The following is a 22,506-nucleotide window of genomic DNA, read 5'->3' as shown; positions in this document are numbered from 1 at the left end:
GATTATCCAGAAAACCACATATTGACAAAAGAATAAAACTTATCCAGACACGTCATGATTTATATTTGGTGTTTAATTATTTATAAACTACATTAAATAGTAAGACACTTCCTTAGCTGTGCAGAAACAATTCATATTATTAACTTAATAATATTATTAAAATAATGTATTCATTCAAAAAAGTAAATAATTTCAGAAAATAACTAATACATTTTTTTCCTCAGTTTCTCCATCACTACTTGACCGATTTCTTGCTTACAATAATCTTATTCAGGATATAAGAAGATAAATAAGACGCATCTTATCTATTATTTGCTTAAACTAACGTTAGATAAAACATTACGATGTTACATTCAATAATAATTATTTAATTTACACCGACTGTAAAACTAAAACAAAGATTAAACTGTTTGTGTCGATTTAAAAACTTAAAACCTTTCTCCAGCCGAATCACAGACGCGCGTCGCGGACTTATGACGTCATAGCGCATCGCCAAAATAAAAGTCATTTTCGGTTAGGACGTTTAGGCTACATATAAGAAATAAAATATTTTTAATTGCGATTGATATGCTGTCCAATGATAACTATATTGAATGAGTGTGTATCACATCTAATATGTGAGATTCTGTCTAAAACAGTCAGTTTTAGACTGACTTTTTGTCAGTTTGAGTGCAGAAATTATATACAAGGGTTATTTTATCTTCTACTGACTCTTGAAATATATAGCTATGCATTTCAGTAATACTGACACATACAAACTCTGCTTTAAGAAGCTCACACACTCTTTTTAATGCTTTTTTCCCCCACATTTGATCATTTTGATATTGGGGTATCTTATATAAATAGTTTCTGCATCCAAACATTACATCTTTTCATCACATAATTGGACAACATGTAATAAAACATTATATTCTATGCTCTTTTGTGATATTAGACACTGCAGAGTGAACAGGACTTTTATTTTGCTCTGTGATGACATCATAAAGCTGCGCCGAGCTCCTGTGACTGTTTTGGTTAGACTGAAGAAAGGTTTGTGGTTTTTCGCTTTTAAATAGATACACACCGATTGATAGCTTTCACAAGAGGTGTAACATGATGATGTATTATTGAAGTGCGCTTCAGCAAACGCTCATAAAGTGCGAGATAAGATGTAGCTAAACTAAACATGTCATATTTGGCAGCTGTTTTAGGAATGAAATGTTAAACTACCAACAAAAATAATCCGGCAAACTAATAAACCTTTGTCTAATTTCGCAGTTTTTCATTTAAAATAGGTAAAAATACATATTTGATTTACGTGATTTAATGTAATAATTAGTGCTGTCAATGTTAGAGGACAAGAAACATTAACAAATCGTTTTCTTCATATAAGGCATACGATTAATAATGAATGTGTACATATTGTGAATTAATTTAAAAATGTATGTAATTAACCAGCGTTCGTAGCCTTCCGTAAATGAACTTGTCTTAGAAAGTGATAAATAAAAAATATTCTAAATATAAATTGACCTTTTGTTTTGTTAAGGAGGGGAAGAGACAGGGCAAGATAAGGAGAATGAGAGAAAAAGAAAGAGTGATGAGATGAGGAGAGAGGAGGAATTGACAGATAATCTACTGTCCACTGACTTGGTTTTAAAGCTATTTCTCATCCATTTTTTTGGCCTTCAAACGATTTTTGTTCAATAGAAAATAGAAAATTTCACAAATATTCCCCCATTGTACAACCCCAAATCAGAAAAAGTTGGGACAGTATGGAAAACGCAAATAAAAAAAAAGAAGTGATTTCTAAATTTACTTTGACTTGTATTTCATTGCAGACAATATGAACACAAAATATTTCATGTTTTGTCTGGTCAACTTCATGTCATTTGTAAATATGCATCCTTTCCTGTCATGTGCCTCCATGTGTTACGACACCTCTGGACAAAGGCGTGGGCGGAGGGGACCGCGACTTCGGATTCCAGGCTGGGAAAAATTGGTGGCTGGTACCCTAAACCACACTCAAACGGTGAAAGACCCGTACCCGACACTGGCAACGAATTATGTGCGTACTCAATCCATGAGATTTGCTGGCTCCAGGAGGAAGGATTCTTGGAAACCAAACATCGTAAACCTCTCTCAAGATCCTGGTTGGCCCACTCAGTCTGACCATTACTCTGGGGATGGAAACCCGAAGACAGACTAACCGTCGCCCCCAGTAATCTACAAAATTTGGACACAAATTGGAGCCCCCTGTCGGAAACCACGTCCATCGTTGAGGCCATGGAAGGGCCATGTAAACGAAAGACGTGGTCAACGACAGCTACCGCTGTCTCCTTGGCAGAAGGTAATTTAGGCCAGGGAATAAAATGAACCATTTTCGAGAACCGGTCCACGACGGTTAAAACCACCGTCTTGCCCTGGGAGGGCGGGAGGGCGGTAATATAATCGAGAGCGATGTGGGACCAAGGTCTCGAAGGAACCGACAGCGGTTGGAGTAACCCATCGGGAGGGCGATTAGACGACTTACCCATGGCACAGACTGAACAGGCCAAAACAAAATCCCGGATGTCACGAGCCATCCCTGGACACCAGAATCGTTGCTTGACCAGAAACTTGGTTCTATTAACTCCTGGGTGACAAGCTACATTGGAGCAGTGACCCCATCGGACTACGTCGGACCGAACTCCCTCAGGCACAAATAACCGACTCGGTGGTCCGCCGGGCGGAGGCGTTATCCCTTCTAAGGCTGACTTAACCTTCGATTCGACCTCCCATATGAGTGTAGAGACCCTCAGTCTGTCTGGTAAAATGCACTCGGGAGTAGATGGGCGTTCGGAGCGGTCAAAAACGCGCGACAAAGCATCGGGTTTGATGTTTTTAGAACCCGGGCGGTACGAAAGAGAAAAGTCAAAACGTCCGAAAAAAATGGAACCACCGAGCCTGCCTGGAGTTGAGTCTTTTAGCTGATCTGATGTACTCTAGATTCTTGTGATCGGTCCATACGATAAAAGGAACCCCCGATCCCTCTAACCAATGCCGCCACTCCTCCAATGCAAGCTTAACTGCCAATTCCCTGTTACCAATGTCATAGTTGCGTTCGGCAGGTGACAAACGGTGAGACAAAAACGCGCAAGGATGCATCTTGTCATCCGAGGGAGAGCGCTGGGAAAGAACTGCTCCTACCCCCACCTCTGATGCGTCCACCTCCACCACGAACTGGCGTGATGAATCAGGGGTAACGAGAATGGGAGCCGAAACGAAGCGGCTCTTAAGTTTGACAAATGCAGTCTCGGCTGCACCAGACCACCTGAACACCGTTCTGGAGGAGGTCAACGCAGTCAGAGGCGCGGCTAGTTGGCTAAAGTTGCAAATAAAACGCTGATAAAAATTGGCGAAACCCAGAAACCTCTGCAGGGCCTTACGAGAATCTGGGCTTGGCCAATCTATCACAGCCTTAACTTTGTCAGGATCCATGCGCATTCCCTCGGATGAAACGATATAACCCAGAAAAGGAACTGACTGTGCATGAAACGCGCATTTCTCCGCCTTGACAAAAATCCCATTCTCTAGCAACCTCTGGAGCACTAGTCTGACGTGCTGGACATGTTCCTGGAGAGAAGAAGAAAAAATCAATATGTCATCCAGGTAAACATAGAGAAACTGATCGACCATGTCTCCCAGCACGTCGTTGACTTGTGCCTGGAAGACTGCTGGGGAGTTGGACAGCCCGAAGGGCATGACCGAATATTCAAAGTGGCCCCTGGGGGTATTAAAAGCAGTCTTCCATTCATCCCCCTCCCTTATGCGCACCAAATGATAAGCATTACGTAGATCCAATTTCGTGAATACGGATGCTCCCTGTAGCCTCTCGAAGGCTGAAGACATCAACGGCAAAGGATAAGTATTCTTTACCGTGATGTTATTCAACCCTCGGTAGTCAATACAAGGCCGCAGAGACCCATCCTTCTTACCCACGAAAAAGAACCCCGCCCCCGCTGGAGATGAGGAAGGACGAATGAACCCGGAAGCTAGAGAATCAAAAATGTATTTCTCCATGGCCTCCCTCTCAGGAGTAGAAAGTGAGTATAACTTGCCCTTGGGCGGAGACTTGCCTGGCAGTAGATCTATCACACAGTCATAGGGACGATGAGGAGGAAGAGAAGCAGCCCGGGACTTACTGAACACTTCCTTCAGGTTGCGATATTCCTCTGGCACGTTAGATAAATTCACCGTCTCCTCCTGAAACACAAAACTAGACACAGACGAACGAGCAGACACAAGACAAGAGGCATAGCACTGATTACTCCAAACTGCAACCGAGTTGTGTCCCCAGTCAACCCTGGGATTATGCTTCGCCAACCAGGGATGACCGAGGACGATGGGTGCGTGAGGTGAGTCTGTGAGGAGGAAACTGATGGATTCCGTGTGGTTGCCAGAGATAGTCAATGTGATCGTGTCAGTGATGTGAGTGATGTTGGGAAGTGCTTGACCGTTAAGTGCGTGAACCGTGATGGTGTTGGACAGGGGAGTGATGGGAATCTGGAGCTGTGTTGCTAGAGAACAGTCAATGAAGTTACCCTCTGCTCCGGAATCCACGAGAGCTTGGCAGTGGTGGGATCTGGTTGCCCACTGCAATCTTACCGGGAGGAGGGTGGCCGACGAGGATTTCCCCAACGAAGCCCCACCCGACAGTAACCTCTGACCTACTGTCGGGCTCGATCTTCTAATGGACAGTGGTTGAGGAAATGCCCCGCCGCACCACAGTACAGACATAGTCCTCCTGTCCTCCGACGCTCTCTCTCCTCCCGGGAAAGCTGAGCTCTGCCCACCTGCATGGGCTCGGGATCGTTGGGTGGGCTGACCGTGTCAGCCCCAAGAAACTCATGAAACACAGGGGTTCCTCTCGAACGGATGCGTCAGTCTCGTAGCTCAAGTCGCGAGTCCACGCGAATCTCTAATTCCATTAGTCCATTGAGGTTAGGCGGCAGATCCATGGCATAAATCTCCTGTTGGACACGGTCAGCCAGCCCATGCAGGAATCGATCCCACTGCGACTCCTCGTTCCACCTGCACTCTGCGGCCAAAGTCCGAAAATCAATGAGGTAGTCGGAGACGGATCTACTGCCTGGAGTTCGGCGAATTTTCCAAGCCGCCTCACGACTTACCGCTGTCCGGTCAAAGACCCGTTTCATTTCTGCCGAGAGTGCCAGGAACGAGGAACAGCACGGTTCGTTGTTCTCGTAGACCGCCGTTCCCCAACGTGCCGCACGCCCCGTCAACAGATTAATCACCAGAGCGACTTTGGAAATCTCTGTAGAAAAGGAAACGGGTTGCAACGAGAAAAATAGTGCACATCTCGTTAAAAAAGGTCTGCATAGCTCAGCCTCACCCGCGTAACGCTCTGGCGTGGGTATCCGGGACTCGTGCTGGCCGTTGCTGTTGATAGGTGGTTGGGGAACGGTCGGCGGTGTGGGCGCAGTGGGTGATCTTAGTTCTTGAATCTGGGACGAGAGCTCGGACACCTGCGCCACCAGTGCCTGCATCGCCTGAGCCGTAGCGGTCACCTGTTGGTCCTGCCGCTCCATTCTCTGATTGCTTGTGGTCAAGTAATCCTGCAGCTCTGCCATCCTCGCTGGATCCATGATATGGTCAGATCGTTCTGTCAGGTTAACTGGAAGAGAAACAGATGAATCCAATAGCGATTAAGCAAGCTCTTTTATTCTCATACTCGTTGAGAGTATAAACAGAAATAGTCCGTAGACTACAATAAACACGATGACATCGAGGCAGGAAGTAGATAGCGATATCGTCCAGCTTATCCTCATGTGGTAACAGGCAATCCTCAGAGAAGACACAGACTCGAACACGTAGAACGGCACGGGTGGTGACGCAGGGAAGCAGCGGACAACCCAGATCGGTGGAATCCAGAGACCGGAATGGAGAGAACACTCAGGAACCAGAGGGGACAAACACACACAACCAGCACCGGGAAACAGCCTGAAACAATCTGACAAACAGTGAGGGTGAGAGGCAAGTATATGAAGGCTGGTTAATGAGGTGTGGCAGGTGGAGGTGATGAGCTCGGTAATCAGAGACCACGCCCCCAACACAACCGCACGAACATAGAGAGAAGGAGACAGAGAATTGATGAACCGTGACACAAATACGTGAGAAAATTATTGAAATGTTTAAAAACAATGTTCTCAAAGAAAGATAGGAAGAGATTTGGATATTTCACATTCAACAGTGCATAACATAATTAAAAGATTCAAGGAATCTGGAGGAATTTCAGTGCGTAAAGGACAAGGGCGCAAGCCTAAGCTGAACAACCGTGATCTCCGATCCCTCAGGCGGCACTGCATCAAGAATCGTCATTCATCTATAAGCGATATCACCACATGGGCTCAGGACTACTTTGGCAAACCTTTGTCAAGTACCACAATACGTAGTTACATCCACAAATGCCAGTTAAAACTGTACTGTGCCAAAAGGAAGCCCTATGTTAACAGTGTCCACAAGCGCCGTCGACTTCTCTGGGCTCGGAGGCATCTGGGATGGACCATCACACAGTGGAAACGTGTACTGTGGTCAGATGAATCAGTATTTGAGGTATTTTTTGGGAGGAATGGACGCCGTGTGCTCCGGACCAAAGAAGAAAAGGATCATCCAGACTGTTACCAGCAACAAGTCCAAAAGCCAGGGTCTGTCATGGTATGGGGTTGTGTCAGTGCCCTTGGCAAAGGTAACTTGCACTTCTGTGAAGGCACCATTAATGCTGAAAAGTACATAGAGATTTTGGAGCATAATATGCTGCCTTCAAGAAGACATCTTTTCCAGGGACGTCCATGCATATTTCAACAAGACAATGCAAAACCACATTCTGCACACATTACAAAGTCCTGGCTGCGGAGGAAGAGGGTACGGGTACTTGACTGGCCTGCCTGCAGTCCCGACCTGTCTCCAATAGAGAATGTGTGGCAACAAAGACCCCGTACTGTTGCCCACCTTAAGACTTGTTTGCAGGAAGAATGGGACAAAATTACACCTGAAACACTTCATCACTTAGTGTCTTCAGTCCCTAAACGTCTTTTAAGTGTTGTGAAAAGGAATGGCAACATTACAAAGTGGTAAATGCTTTACTGTCCCAACATTTTTTGAAATGTGTTGCAGGTCTGAATGACAGGAAAGGATTCATATTTACAAATGACATGAAGTTGACCAGACAAAACATGAAATATTTTTAGTTCATATTGTCTGCAATGAAATACAAGTCAAAGTAAATTTAGAAATCACTTCTTCTTTTTTTATTTGCGTTTTCCATACTGTCCCAACTTTTTCTGATTTGGGGTTGTAGTTTCCATCAACGATACCTAACGTCCATATCGACACCTACCATTTTTATATCGCGATATATCGTTTAACGATGTATCGTTACACCCCTAGTATGTATTGTTCCGATGAATGTAATAATAATAATAAATTAACTTTTATTGTACAACTTTTTATTATTTTGTGGAAATTTCATATACACAAGAAGAAATGGCCAGGATCCAAGCCAAATTTTCTTAATTTTCTTCAGGAGACTAAGGAGTATTGTACCAGTTTGGAAAACATTGTCAATGAAAAGCAAGGAAGACTTGTCTTCTTAATGAATATACTTTTTAAATTATTATTATTATTATTAATTGATCCGTACCCTCTGGCATTTTTTGTTTGTTTTGGTTTGTTTTTGACATGACTTTGTCCAAACACACAGGAGAACTCCTGGAGAAGCCTCTGAGATCCACGTGACACTGTTATAAAGATGGCGTTGATTAAACAGGAGAGTGAAGACATAAAGATTGAAGAAGTGTTCAGTGTGAGACATGAAGAAACTGAGGAGCAAACAGGTTAGTGTCATTCTCAAAGCTCAACTCAGTCCTGTGATCCTCTACAAAAATGAATGATATATTTGAAGAATGTCACACGTGTCCTAATTAAAGCAGTTTTATTTGACATTGGTCACCTCATGTGGACAGATGTGTTGAGATCACATGACCAGAATGGAAATAAAGTGTTTGCACATGAACTTTAGAGGACATCTACACTCGCAATATATGGACTCTAAGATTTCACTCATACGTCACAATGGGGCAAAAACTACCAGAGGAGTACCATCCTCAGAGAAGGATGAGAGTAACACAACCAACTAGGGATGTTCATTTAATTTATTTTTCCTTAACCAACATCCTTATAGCCGCCTCCCTTAACATAGACCTTTTGTACAGCCTTTGGAGATAAAGAGGTTCTGTCCTGCCCATGATTTTCATGGCTGTTTGAATAAGACGTTCAAGCCTAGATTTTCGCTGTACCGTCAAATTATCTAATCTAATCACACTTTCTAAACCGCTTCATAAAACAACATAATTTTTCTACTGACCCCATAAAATCTAAGCCTTCTCAAGAAATACAATCTTTGCTGTAGCCTAAAACACAAACTGTAAACATGAACACACCATGTTAGAGAACAATCAAGGTAAACTGTATATGAAGACACCTGTCTAATTGGAACATTATGAATATATACAGGGCTATGATCACCAATTGACTTTGGATCGAATATCATCTCAGTTTTCTTCACATTCACAATTAAATGGTGGGCATCGCACCACTCTATAAATTGATTGATTTCAGAGCAGTAAGACAAGATGTCTTGATCTTTATATAATAGGCTAAGGATGGCAGCGTCGTCACTAAATTTCACTATATAATTATTGTTACTTTTGCTCACACAGCCATCTGTGTACAATGTGAAAATAACTGGGGAGCTCACACAGCCTTGAGGTATTCCTGTACTAATATATTGAGAATCAGAGATCATCTTATTGACTTTAACTTGTTGAGTTCTACCTATTAAGAAAGAAGAAAACCATCTTATAATATAAGGATTTACATCCATATGTTTACATTTTTCCAATAATAAATATGGTTGCACAGTGTTAAAAGCTGAGCTAAAATCAATAAAAAGAAGGTGTGTATATGCATTTGAGTCCTCTAAATGTTTATAAACTAGATGGGAAATACTTCCTACTGCGTCTTCCGCACTCCTTCCCTGTTTATAGGCAAACTGCCATGGATCTAATTTCGAGGATACTTCGCTTTTCAATATGGACCCAATGTATTTCTCAAAGCATTTCTTTACAATTGAAGTTAGTGCTATGGGTCTAAAATTTTAAACGTTGTTCTCAGAAGGATGGGATTTTTTAGGGATTGGAGTAATCACAGATTTTATCCAGAGTGCAAGGATTCTATGTGAATCCAATTAACGCTGAAAGAGCAAACCCCACACCGGAGTGAGTTCTACAGCACAAGTGTTTAAAAGTCGTGCAGAAATCCCATCAGGTCCTGTAGATTTTTTTTGCACATAACTGTTGGAACAAAGATTGCACCTTAGAACTATCTACCTCTATTCTAGTACCCCTGTCATCTATCAAAGATCCCACAACATCACATTTGTCAGAGAAATCATGAGTTTTGGAACCGAAGATAAAAATCATTCAATTCATTAGCCTTCTGTAAATCATCTATTGTAAATATATGTGCTCTCTTTGGTTCCATATTAGTAACAGCCCTCATTGTGTTCCATAATTCCTTAGAATTTGAAGTGGAAAACTGATGTTCCATAATATCCTTCTGTCGTCCCCTTGCTTCCTTTAATTGATAGTTAAGCTCTTTTTGTATAATTTTTAACCCTGCATAATCTTTATTCTTAAACGCAAACTTTTTCCTGTTAATACAATTCTTAAGTTCTTTAGGGCGTTTTCACACCTACCTTGTTTGGTCCGGATTTTCAATTTGATCCTAATCAAAATTACAGGTGTGAAACCTTCCCCGTACCACGGTCCGGACCAAACAGACGAAATTTGGTCCGACGAAAAGAGGCAGTCTCGGTCCGGATCAAACTGAACAAAGGTTCGGTTCGTTTCTAGTGTGAAAGCATTTTCTGTATGGGTCGGACTTTCAGACCATTTACAGGAAGTTCCTGTTTATGTTTAAATATTATAATGTTATTTTTAAATAAAATCTAGGCTACATTGATTATGAAAAGTGAAAAGATGCGCAATATGTCAGAAGACAAAGTCAGAAATAATTTTGAACGAAATTTTGTATGATTTTGCTTAGCAAGCATTTCTTTAATGGGAATTTCGTTTTGTATAAATTGTATCTTAATTTTAATCAACGTTTAATCTGATAATTGCCTGGATTTAATAAATAAGAAGCAAATAGTCTATGGCAGACAATAGACTTTCAGACACATAGAACTGATGTGACTTGCCAAAAAGCTCCAGTTTTGACTCCTCTGTCCAAAGGACATTCTCCCAGAAGGATTGTCAATATGCATTTTAGCAAATTCCAGTCTGGCTTTTTAATTTTTTTCTTTCAAAAGTGGGTCTCCTGGTTCTTCTTCCATGGAGTCCACTTTTGCTCAAAAAGCGACGGATTGTGCAATCAGAAACTGACGTACATTAACCTTGGAGTTCAGCTTGTATATTTTTGGCAGTTTTCCTTGGTTCTTTTTCTACCTGTCGCACTAGCCCTCTGATCAATCTGGGGTCGGTTTTCCTCTTGCGGCCACACCCCGAGAGGTTGGCTACAGTTCCATAGACCTTAAACTTCCAAATAATATTTGCAACTGTTGTCACCGGAACATCAAACTGCTTGGAGATGGTCTTCTAGTCTTTACCATGCTTGTCTATTATTTTCTTTCTGAGCTCCTCAGATTATAAGCAATAATTCATCTCTTTTCACAGCTTCTTTGCTTTATTCTATGACATACCAAAGGCATGCAAGTATACATTATAAAATAGCTTTTAATTTCATCACTTTTCAGGAGGAATGAAGCATTATTTCAAAGAGCTGTAAGGGTACCAACAAATTTGAGCACATCTGTTTATCCTGTCTCTTCATGGCAATTACTGAAATAAGAGACAGGTGTTTATTATTCGCACTTGACCCACTTATGTGCCACCCGTCCTCCAGCTCTCTCTCCCTTCACAGACTTCACTAAACCTTGCCACAGTATTAATAATTAACTTTGTGACTCTTTGGCTGTCATCCTCGGCTCTGATCAGGTGTATGTTTAGGGGGCTAAATGTGATGGGGTAAATGTTGGAAACCGTAAAGTGTGGTCGACTCCATATTAAACCCCTCTTCAGTAAACTTATTTCTGTAGGTTTTGATGCCTTGTGTTGGTTTTTCATGTCTGTTGTTCTGTGCCATTAAACTGGTGTTAACTTGTATTTGTCTTTTTTCGCTTTAGGCCTGTTGCCGCTGAAAGAGGAGAGTCAGGAACTGAATAATATACAAGATAAAGATCAGTGTGAGAAACATCAGGATTTCATGACTGGAAAAAAATCCATGAAGATGAAAAATATTCAGAAGACCAAATCTAAGAGTAATTTAAATTGTGGTCAGTGTGGAAAAAGTTTCAGTCGAAAACAAAACCTGGAAGTCCACATGAGAGTTCACACTGGAGAGAAGCCTTACTCCTGCCAACGGTGTGGAAAGAGTTTCACTCAAATACAAAGCCTTTATGTCCACAAGAGATCTCACAACAAAAAGAGCTGTTTTACCTGCCAACAGTGTGGAAAGAGATTCACTCAAAAACAAAACCTGGAAGTCCACATGATCGTTCACACTGGAGAAAGACGTTTCATCTGCCAACAGTGTGGAAAGAGCTTCACTCAAAAACAAAACCTTAATCTCCACATGAGAATTCACAGTGAAGACAAACGTTTCACCTGCCAACAGTGTGGAAAGAGTTTCAATCTAAAAGGAAACCTTCAAGCCCACATGAGAATTCACACTGGAGAGAAGCCTTATTCTTGCTCTCATTGTACACAGAGTTTTGCACATAAACACATCCTTAAAGCCCACATGAGAATTCACACCGGAGAGAAGCCTTATTCTTGCTCTCATTGTGCACAGAGTTTTGCACATCAAAACAACCTTAAAGTCCACATGAGAGTTCACACCGGAGAGAAACCGTTCATATGTGATCAGTGTGGGAGGAGTTTCAGTGTCAAAGGAAATCTTAATGTTCACAAGAGTACTTGCACAGGAGTGGAAATCGTTCACATGTTATAAATGCTTCACTGTTACAACTCTATCGTTTGTGTTTTGTGACATCTGTATTGTTTTGTGAGTCTCTGTGTGTGTCTGTCCAGGAAGTTCATCTGATAGGTTCCTGCAGGCTGATTGATGCTTTGTCCTGATTGGTCCCCAGTATATTAAAAAAGCATGTCATCACTTCCTCTGAGAGAGAGAGAGACCGACTGAACCAGCGACCTTGTGTTCTGAGAGAGTTTTGTGACCTGTATAGTGCAGAGTGTGTTTGTGTGTTAAGAGAGTTTGAATGTGTTAAGAATATTAGAGACTGTGAGTATTTCTGGTTTGTTTAGATTGAACCCTGTTTGTATCAGAGGAACTGTGTTGGTATATCTGACCCTTTGCCTGTTTTCTGACACTGATTTGGACTGCCCTTTTCAGTTTGTTTGCCTGATTGTACATATATTGTAAATACTGATTATTTGGGAAAGTAGGGAGTCTGACGCCATTTTTGTTTATTGTAAACTACTTTTGATCTCTGTTTTTGGTTAGGGAGTTAGGTTTGTATATTGTATTTTCCTTTTCTTTTCTTTTGGCTTAGGGTTTAAGAAAGAGGTTTTAAAACAAGGAAGTTTTGTTTGTTATTTTGGCCCAGTCAACTCCTGAATCTAAGGTCCCAAATTAAATCAATAAATAATTTTCTTCATATTACACTGCTTTTCAGAGTTTTCATGTTGCACCCTTTTCCCCTAGACGGGGCGTAACAAAGCCTTAATGTCCACAAGAGATATCACAGCAAAAAGAGCTGTTTTACCTGCCAACAGTGTGGAAAGAGATTTACATTTAAAAACAAAACCTGGAAGTCCACATGAGCGTTCACACTGGAGACAGACGTTTCACCTGCCAACAGTGTGGAAAGGGTTTCAATCTAAAAGGAAACCTTAATGTCCACATGAGAATTCACACTGGAGAGAAGCCTTATTCTTGCTCTCATTGTGCACAGAGTTTTGCACATCAAAACAACCTTAAAGTCCACATGAGAATTCACACTGGAGAGAAACCGTTCACATGTGATCAGTGTGGGAAGAGTTTCAGTGTCAAAGGAAATCTCAAGGTTCACAAGATTAGATTAGATTAGATTCAACTTTATTGTCATTACACAAGTACAAGTACAAGGCAACGAAATGCAGTTTAGGTCTAACCAGAAGTGCAATAGCAGCAAGTGCAGGATATACAACGTTTGCATAAGTGCAGGACATGGATATGTACTGAATATATATAAATATATCTATAAATAGAAAGATGGTTATTACCATAAACAGAATTTACAGGTGAATATGTACAGTGAATAATATACAGATGGTTATTACTATAAACAGAATTTACAGGTGGATATGTACTATGAATATAATATAATAAACAGATGGCTATTACTATAAACAGAATTTTACAGATAGAGGTATACAATGATATGTTAGGCTAAAATGAGGAATATGGTAGTGGATTAAGGTAGTGCAATAAATTATGGACAGAAGCTATCCGAAAAAAAGTGTAAAAGTGCAGTGGAAAGTGATTGCATATTACAGTTAGAAGTACGGTGCAAAATACAGATGTAAACAGTTGGTACTGTAAATAACAGTCGGCAGTGCAAATGAGCATCATCCAGTTACGGTGTGGTAGTGCAAAATGCATAAGTAAACAGTTGTTACTGTAATAAACAGTCGGTAGTGCAAATAACAAAGTGAAGGCGGATGTGAGGTAGGAGAGTTATCAGTATATGAGGGAAGTGGATCAACGGGGGTTTGAGTTCAGTAAAGAGACAGCTCTGGGGAAAAAAATGTTCTTTAGTCTGCTGGTCACAAGAGTACTTGCACAGGAGGGGAAATCGTTCACGTGTTATAAATGCTTCACAAATAAAGTAACCACAAGGATTCTCTCAAAGAAGTATGGTTTTATATGTCATCAGTAGCTGCGTTTCCATTACCCTTCAAATTGCGCAAATTAGAATTGCGAATTGAAAATGGAAACCCATCAATTTCGCAAAAACTCCCATATATGGCAAAACGTTGCCCTGTGTGAACAAAAGGCAGGACCAATGCCGTGAGAGCTACAGGTACCTCACCATTGATTCTTACTCACCGATAATTGATGACGGGGATTTTGCCCTTGTCCTTTCGGTCATGACCCACAGCTCATGACCATAGGTGAGAGTAGGAACGTAGATTGACCAGTAAATCGAGAGCTTCGCCTTACGGCTTAGCTCTTTCTTCACCACGACAGACCGGTACATCGACCGGTCAAGGCCAAGTATGGTAGCCATACTGGGAATTTGTCCTCTTTAACCCATGCAAGTTAGTCCACACACATTAGGAGCAGTAAGCAGTGAACACACACACACCTGGAGCAGTGGGCAGCCATTTGCTGTGGCACCCAGGGAGGGATTCGGAGGTTAGGTGCCTTGCTCAAGGGCACACTCCCCTGCTGCTAATGTTAAGCAAGCTCTGCACTGGTGGGGACACAATTTGTGTCTCTCACACTCACACTCTGAGACGTCCTGAAAGTCGTCTTCACTGCAGTTGAACCTTGAGTTCTTAATGATCCAGCTATTTTTTTTGCTTGCAAGGCCATTTTGATGCAAAGCAATGATGTCTGTACATCTTTCTTTGGAGGAACCATTGCTAACACAATGATTGGAAGCACTTCTTCCCTTCTTCCCTCATTTTATAGCAATCAGTCTACTCTTATAATCCAATGATTCAGAATGATAGAGTGATTTCACCTGACTAGTACTCATTCATACTTTCCTGTACGCCGATGATATGATTAGGGAAATTATGTTAGCTGGTCATTTTGTGCCAGGGCCAAAAGCTTTGTGCAAGCTTTCTGCAATGATTTACAATTCATCTGATCACTGCACTATCTAGAAACAATGTGAATCAACACTACAACAACTGAAGCAACAAACTTTGTGAAACAAAAATGGTCACTGCCAATACTTTTGGCTATGGCTGTAGGTTCACACTTTACAACATCAGGAAAATCAGATCCTTCCTGTCAGAATAAACGGCACAGCTCCTCGTCCAAGCTTTTGTCTTTTCAAGACTGGACTGCAGTTCTCTACTGGCGGGCCTTACATCAAGTGCAACTATGGGCGTTTTCACACATACCTTGTTTGGTCCGGATTTTCTGATTTTTCAGTTTGGTCTGAATCAAAATTACAGATGTGAAACCACGGTCCGGACCAAACAGATGAAATTTGGTCCGACAAAAAGAGGTCGTCTCGGTCCGGATCAAACTGAACAAAGGTTCGGTTCGTTTCTAGCGCGAAAGTATTTTCTATATGGTTCGTACTTTCAGACCATTTACAGGAAGTTCCTGTTTATGTTTAAATATTATAATGTTATTTTTAAATTTCATCTAGGCTACATTGATTATGAAAAGTGAAAAAATGCGCAATATGTCAGAAGACAGAAGGTCCAAAATTATTTTGAAAGAAATTTGTATGATTTTGCTTAGAAAGCCTTTCTTTAATGTGAATTTCGTTTTGTATAAATTGTATCTTAATTTTAATCAACGTTTAATCAGATAATTGCCTGGATTTAATAAATAAGAAGCAAATAGTCTATAGCAGACAATAATCGCGAGAGCGATCACATGCTTTGCACATGAACTGGAGCGCGTCTCAAATAAACCAAAGCTCAGCAGCTACTCGTCTCACAAACATGAGAAATATGTGTATATAAAGCTTGAAATGTCCACTTTTTAAACGTAACGAAAAGAAAATAGTCAAGTAATGCGCACTGTTCAATAGTGGCAACGATATGCGTCTGTTCATTCATTCTTGTCAAAGACGCTGACGTCAGACGCACGTCCGTTTACAAACCAATCAATGTCCAGATGCCGCCCACATAGATGATGACGAGTGGACGCAAGTGTGTCATGTTCAGTTCTTTAGTGTGCTTGCATAATTGCAATGTGAAACCAAACCAAAACTAACCAAATGTATAAAATGTATCAAAACATGAACTTCGGTTCGGACCTTGGTGCAGACTTTCAGGTGTGAAAACGCCCTATGTCTCCGCAGATGATCCAGCTGAAGACTTGCTTCTTCTGCAAGAACTTTACCACCCCACACCTCAAAACCAATGCACGCACACACACACGCACACACACACACACACACACACACACACACAAACACACACACACACACACACACACACACACACACACACACACACACACACACACACACACACACATACACGTCTATATTACCAACAGGGGACCATCACTCCACACTGACCAAGAGGGGACCTGTGTTTCTAGTCATTTTGAAGAAACAAAACTTAGATACAAAATTTTGTTTTAAGGTCTTTTTTCATAATATAACTTCAAATAAGCATTTATTTTTTTTATTTTTAAACATGCCAAGAGGGGACCTGACCGATGTCTACCTATCCAACAGGGGACCTCCATAGCCTGCAATGGAGCTGTGTGTGTGAAAGGGAAGAGAGCTGGCAGTCAAGTCTGTCTTCATTATTTAATATATATATATATAATTATAATTATATAATGTTCACACAGGCATCAGGGAACACAATGAGTACACAACGGAGAAAAAGCCATGTTGTGGACATTACAGAAAAGAATTTAAGAAATAAAAAAATTCTTAAAATTAAGAGTTATCTTTAAGAAATTCATTCTCTGTCGTGTCTTCATACTTACAGTTTATGATCCGCCCACATCTCTCATTTAAGCTTATTTTCAAGAACACCAACACTGTAAAAAAAAAATCAGGTCTCCAATTGAAAATTTTCTAGTGACCGATCACATCTAAATTTTTTAGTTGGCCAAATTGAATTTCTTGAATTTTAATTGAATTAAAGTGCATCAATTTACAGAAAATTTTCAATTGGAGACCCACATTTTTTTTACAGTAAAGGTATTTCAATGTGTGACTTATTTTTGAATAAAACATAGTTTCTGCTCTCTAAAATCCCAAATAATGTCCTTTGTTTTTGAGATTTTTAGAGTGAGATTTGATTTCTTGCACCAATAAAAAAAAAATATATATATATAGGACTGGACAAGCAGAAATTGTTCTTTAAGGTAATAATCACAGGTCATCACTTTATATAGTAAATAATGATTATGTTAAACACAATGACTCGGTCCCCTGTTAGATAGTAAATCACGACACCAGTGTGTTTGCGTTGTCATTTCTTGCCATAAACACACTGTAGATATTTAGAGTTTTTATAGCAATAACTGAGTTTTAAGAGTTAAATCAAGCAGAAATATTTCTCTAATGTATTAATTGCAGATCCTCTTTGAATAATGATTATGTTAAACACAATGACTCGGTCCCCTGTTAGATAGTAAATCACGACACCAGTGTGTTTGCGTTGTCATTTCTTCATCTCAAACACACTGTGGAGATTTAGAGTTTTCATAGCAATAACTGAGTTTTAAGAGTTAAATCAAGCAGAAATATTTCTCTAATGTATTAATTGCAGATCATCTTTGAATAATGATTATGTTAAACACAATGACTCAGTCCCCTGTTAGATAGTAAATCACGACACCAGTGTGTTTGCTTTGTCATTTCTTGCCATCATAAACACACTGTGGAGATTTAGAGGTTTTATAGCAATAACTGAGTTTTAAGAGTTAAATCAAGTAGAAATATTTCTCTAATGTATTAATTGCAGATCCTCTTTGAATAATGATTATGTTAAACACAATGACTCGGTCCACTGTTAGATAGTAAATCACGACACCAGTGTGTTTGCTTTGTCATTTCTTCATCTCAAACACACTATAGAGATTTAGAGTTTTTATAGCAATAACTGAGTTTTAAGAGTTAAATCAAGTAGAAATATTTCTCTAATGTATTAATTGCAGATCATCTTTGAATAATGATTATGTTAAACACAATGACTCTGTCCCCTGTTAGATAGTAAATCACGACACCAGTGTGTTTGCTTTGTCATTTCTTGCCATCATAAACACACTGTGGAGATTTAGAGGTTTTATAGCAATAACTGAGTTTTAAGAGTTAAATCAAGTAGAAATATTTCTCTAATGTATTAATTGCAGATCCTCTTTGAATAATGATTATGTTAAACACAATGACTCGGTCCCCTGTTAGATAGTAAATCACGACACCAGTGTGTTTGCTTTGTCATTTCTTGCCATCATAAACACACTATAGAGATTTAGAGTTTTTATAGCAATAACTGAGTTTTAAGAGTTAAATCAAGCAGAAATAGTTCTCTAATGTATAAATTTCAGATCCTCTTTGAATAATGATTATGTTAAACACAATGACTCGGTCCCCTGTTAGATAGTAAATCACGACACCAGTGTGTTTGCGTTGTCATTTCTTGCCATCATAAACACACTGTGGAGATTTAGAGTTTTTATAGCAATAACTGAGTTTTAAGAGTTAAATCAAGCAGAAATATTTCTATAATGTATTAATTGCAGATCCTCTTTGAATAATGATTATGTTAAACACAATGACTCGGTCCACTGTTAGATAGTAAATCACGACACCAGTGTGTTTAATTTGTCATTTCTTCATCTCAAACACACTGTAGAGATTTAGAGTTTTTATAGCAATAACTGAGTTTTAAGAGTTAAATCAAGCAGAAATATTTCTCTAATGTATTAATTGCAGATCATCTTTGAATAATGATTATGTTAAACACAATGACTCTGTCCCCTGTTAGATAGTAAATCACGACACCAGTGTGTTTGCGTTGTCATTTCTTCATCTCAAACACACTGTAGAGATTTAGAGTTTTTATAGCAATAACTGAGTTTTAAGAGTTAAATCAAGCAGAAATATTTCTCTAATGTATTAATTGCAGATCCTCTTTGAATAATGATTATGTTAAACACAATGACTCGGTCCACTGTTAGATAGTAAATCACGACACCAGTGTGTTTGCGTTGTCATTTCTTGCCATCATAAACACACTGTGGAGATTTAGAGTTTTCATAGCAATAACTGAGTTTTAAGAGTTAAATCAAGCAGAAATATTTCTCTAATGTATTAATTGCAGATCATCTTTGAATAATGATTATGTTAAACACAATGACTCTGTCCCCTGTTAGATAGTAAATCACGACACCAGTGTGTTTGCTTTGTCATTTCTTGCCATCATAAACACACTGTGGAGATTTAGAGTTTTTATAGCAATAACTGAGTTTTAAGAGTTAAATCAAGCAGAAATATTTCTCTAATGTATTAATTGCAGATCCTCTTTGAATAATGATTATGTTAAACACAATGACTCGGTCCACTGTTAGATAGTAAATCACGACACCAGTGTGTTTGCGTTGTCATTTCTTCATCTCAAACACACTGTAGAGATTTAGAGTTTTTATAGCAATAACTGAGTTTTAAGAGTTAAATCAAGCAGAAATATTTCTCTAATGTATTAATTGCAGATCCTCTTTGAATAATGATTATGTTAAACACAATGACTCGGTCCCCTGTTAGATAGTAAATCACGACACCAGTGTGTTTAATTTGTCATTTCTTGCCATCATAAACACACTGTAGAGATTTAGAGTTTTTATAGCAATAACTGAGTTTTAAGAGTTAAATCAAGCAGAAATATTTCTCTAATGTATTAATTGCAGATCATCTTTGAATAATGATTATGTTAAACACAATGACTCGGTCCACTGTTAGATAGTAAATCACGACACCAGTGTGTTTAATTTGTCATTTCTTGCCATCATAAACACACTGTAGAGATTTAGAGTTTTTATAGCAATAACTGAGTTTTAAGAGTTAAATCAAGCAGAAATATTTCTCTAATGTATTAATTGCAGATCATCTTTGAATAATGATTATGTTAAACACAATGACTCGGTCCCCTGTTAGATAGTAAATCACGACACCAGTGTGTTTGCTTTGTCATTTCTTCATCTCAAACACACTGTAGATATTCACTGTATATATTGAGATAACTCAATTTTATGGTGACTTGCATTAAAATGTTTATCCGTCTCAATTAAATTATGTGAACTGAATGACTTTTAACATTGACACTTTAGTTATTTAACCAACTGATGATTTTCAAGTCAGCAATCAACACACAACTGAGTTTTGACCTCCAAAATCTTATTATAGTGTATTTTTATGGTAAGTATTGGTGTTTTATGTTTTAAATCAAGCAGAAATCACTCTTTAAGGAAACAATTGCAGGTCACACTTTATACAGTGAACATGATTTCCTTAAATTGACTTAAGTCCCCTGTTGGATGGTAAAACACGACACCTGTTTGATTGCTTTGCCATTTCTTGCCATCACAAACACACTGTAGAGATTTTGAAGGTCAGAACTAAATTTTTTGGTGACTTGCATGAAAATCTTCATCCGTCTCAATTAAATTATGTGAACTGAATGTCTTTTAACATTGACACTTTAGTCGAAGATTTTCAACTCAACAATCAACACACAACTGAGTTTTGACCTCCAAAATCATTATACAGTGTATATTAAATTTAAATAAAAAATAAAAATTTCCTTACAAAACAGTTTGACTCAAGTTTGACTCTCTACTGCTTATTCATTATTGTTTATGTTACATGGTCCATGTTTACATTACAGTATAAAATTGTTCCTAAGTTTTCCCCTTTTATATAGATGGTAATGACTAAATATCCTCGCACACCGAAATTTTCACACGTTAAAAAAAGATCAAGCACGTTTACACACAGCCTCTGAAACTTTCCTTCCTTCATCATGAAAAAAAATCTGATCAGGTTCAGTTTTCTACATTTTTCGCATCCATAGCAAGCATTTAAAGAGGGGTTTCAAATTTCTGTGTTATTCATTTTTGTGTTAAAATTTTGAACATAAGTTGAACAGTTTAAAAAAGAAAGTGTGAACCTTCAAATTAGCCATTATAGTTCATAAAGTTTTGCTGGCGTTTGTATCTAATTGAGAAAAGAATGAATGTAAATTGAAAGATGTCGTCATTGAACGCATTTTGTGCCAAAGCAAATAAATGATCCACAGTTTAGCCACATAGGCTGATGTGATCCCTGAGTGAAGAGTTTTGAAAAAGTGATGAGTATTCAGAAATGTGTCCTAGCAGATGTTTAAAAAACCCTGTAATATCACTATTAGTAAGGGATCACTGTATAATATCAGTCTTTAAATGTGAGATATTTAAAGTGAACCTAAAGTATACTTGCAATAGTGTGATTTTAGCACAATTAAATATACTTAATGGATGTTTCGCAAAAGCGTTGTTTAGTGATATTGCGTCCTTGTGTTTCTGCTGTACGTCATCAGCAACTGTCTAAGTTCAATTACAATACTCAAGAACACATGTACAGAGGATGCACAAAAGTACCCGGATGTTATAAGATATATGAGTATAAATAACTCCATACAGATCTATTGTTTTACAAAAATAATCTATTGTTTACAAAAGGAGAAAACGTGTGTACTTTAATGAAAACTTGGACCATGTGACATAAACTGAAGTTAACAGCAAAAAAATATACTATAATGCTGACTGTTGTTAGTGTTTTTTGTTGTATGAGTTAAAAGTGTATATGTTGGGTGAATCCTCATTGGGTTCTGGAAGAACGAGTTGATTTAAGACATCAATGAAGTGTTTTGGTAGTTTTAGCACATTTTGAACGTGAAATTAACTGCTTTGCTTTGAAAGGTGTCCTAGCGATTGTAGCTGAGAGATAGACGTCAAACAGACTCAAACAAAGACCCAGAATTCTGTGGTGTTACAGCACTGTGGCTGCTGTAAATGGCTGCTGTACGGTTTCTTTATGAAATAACAGGCACAATGGCAAAGATATTTCTGCAAAAACTCCAAAGTAATGTTCGGTTGCAGTGAGAAAGTCACAAGAGTCAACAAAAAAAACTCATGCGTGTATTTAGCCTAGTGTAGATCTGTTTGCTTACACATCCCCCAAACTCCATTTACATATGAATACAGGAAAGGCCAAAGCCATTGTCTCACAGGTGAGGAACAGGCCTAACAGAGCTGTTACACCCATGTCACAGACACAAACTTCTCATCCAAACTAGAGAAAACGCTGGGATTTACCTGGGAAAATTAAATCAATGTACACTTTTTCCAATCCCTACGACACATTTTTCAATACTTGGGTCACTTTTTTAAAACTCTTCACACACTTTTTCACACTTTTTCACACAACTGAATTTCAGCTTGGCACAGCAGTTATTTTAGTGTTCAAAATGCACTAAAACTACTAAAAAGGACCCAACAAACACACTTTTTCAATCATAAAACACAGACCTAAAACACATGATCATTACACAATGTTTTCTTCTGTAAAATTTTCTTTTCAAAAACAGACTTACACTATAATTCACTGCAGTTTATGTTACATGGTCCTTGGTCCAGTACAGTATAACATTA

At 38.9% G+C, this 22,506-nt stretch overlaps 1 protein-coding gene across 1 annotated transcript; it reads left to right on the top strand.

Moving 5' to 3' along the window:
• The first annotated feature begins 974 nt into the window (after positions 1–974).
• LOC307128860 (uncharacterized protein) lies at positions 975–12,779 on the top strand. The gene is made up of 3 exons (XM_079820873.1): positions 975–1,029; positions 7,739–7,871; positions 11,282–12,779. Exons 2-3 carry the CDS (start codon positions 7,787–7,789, stop codon positions 12,106–12,108), a joined length of 912 nt encoding a protein of 303 aa, XP_079676999.1. The 5' UTR covers positions 975–1,029; positions 7,739–7,786; the 3' UTR covers positions 12,109–12,779.
• The last annotated feature ends 9,727 nt before the right edge of the window (positions 12,780–22,506 follow it).

This window comes from Gobio gobio (assembly GCF_949357685.1).
Source record: "Gobio gobio genome assembly, chromosome: 7".
Taxonomy (NCBI): Eukaryota; Metazoa; Chordata; class Actinopteri; order Cypriniformes; family Gobionidae; genus Gobio; species Gobio gobio.
This window is presented reverse-complemented; position numbering and strand designations above follow the sequence as displayed.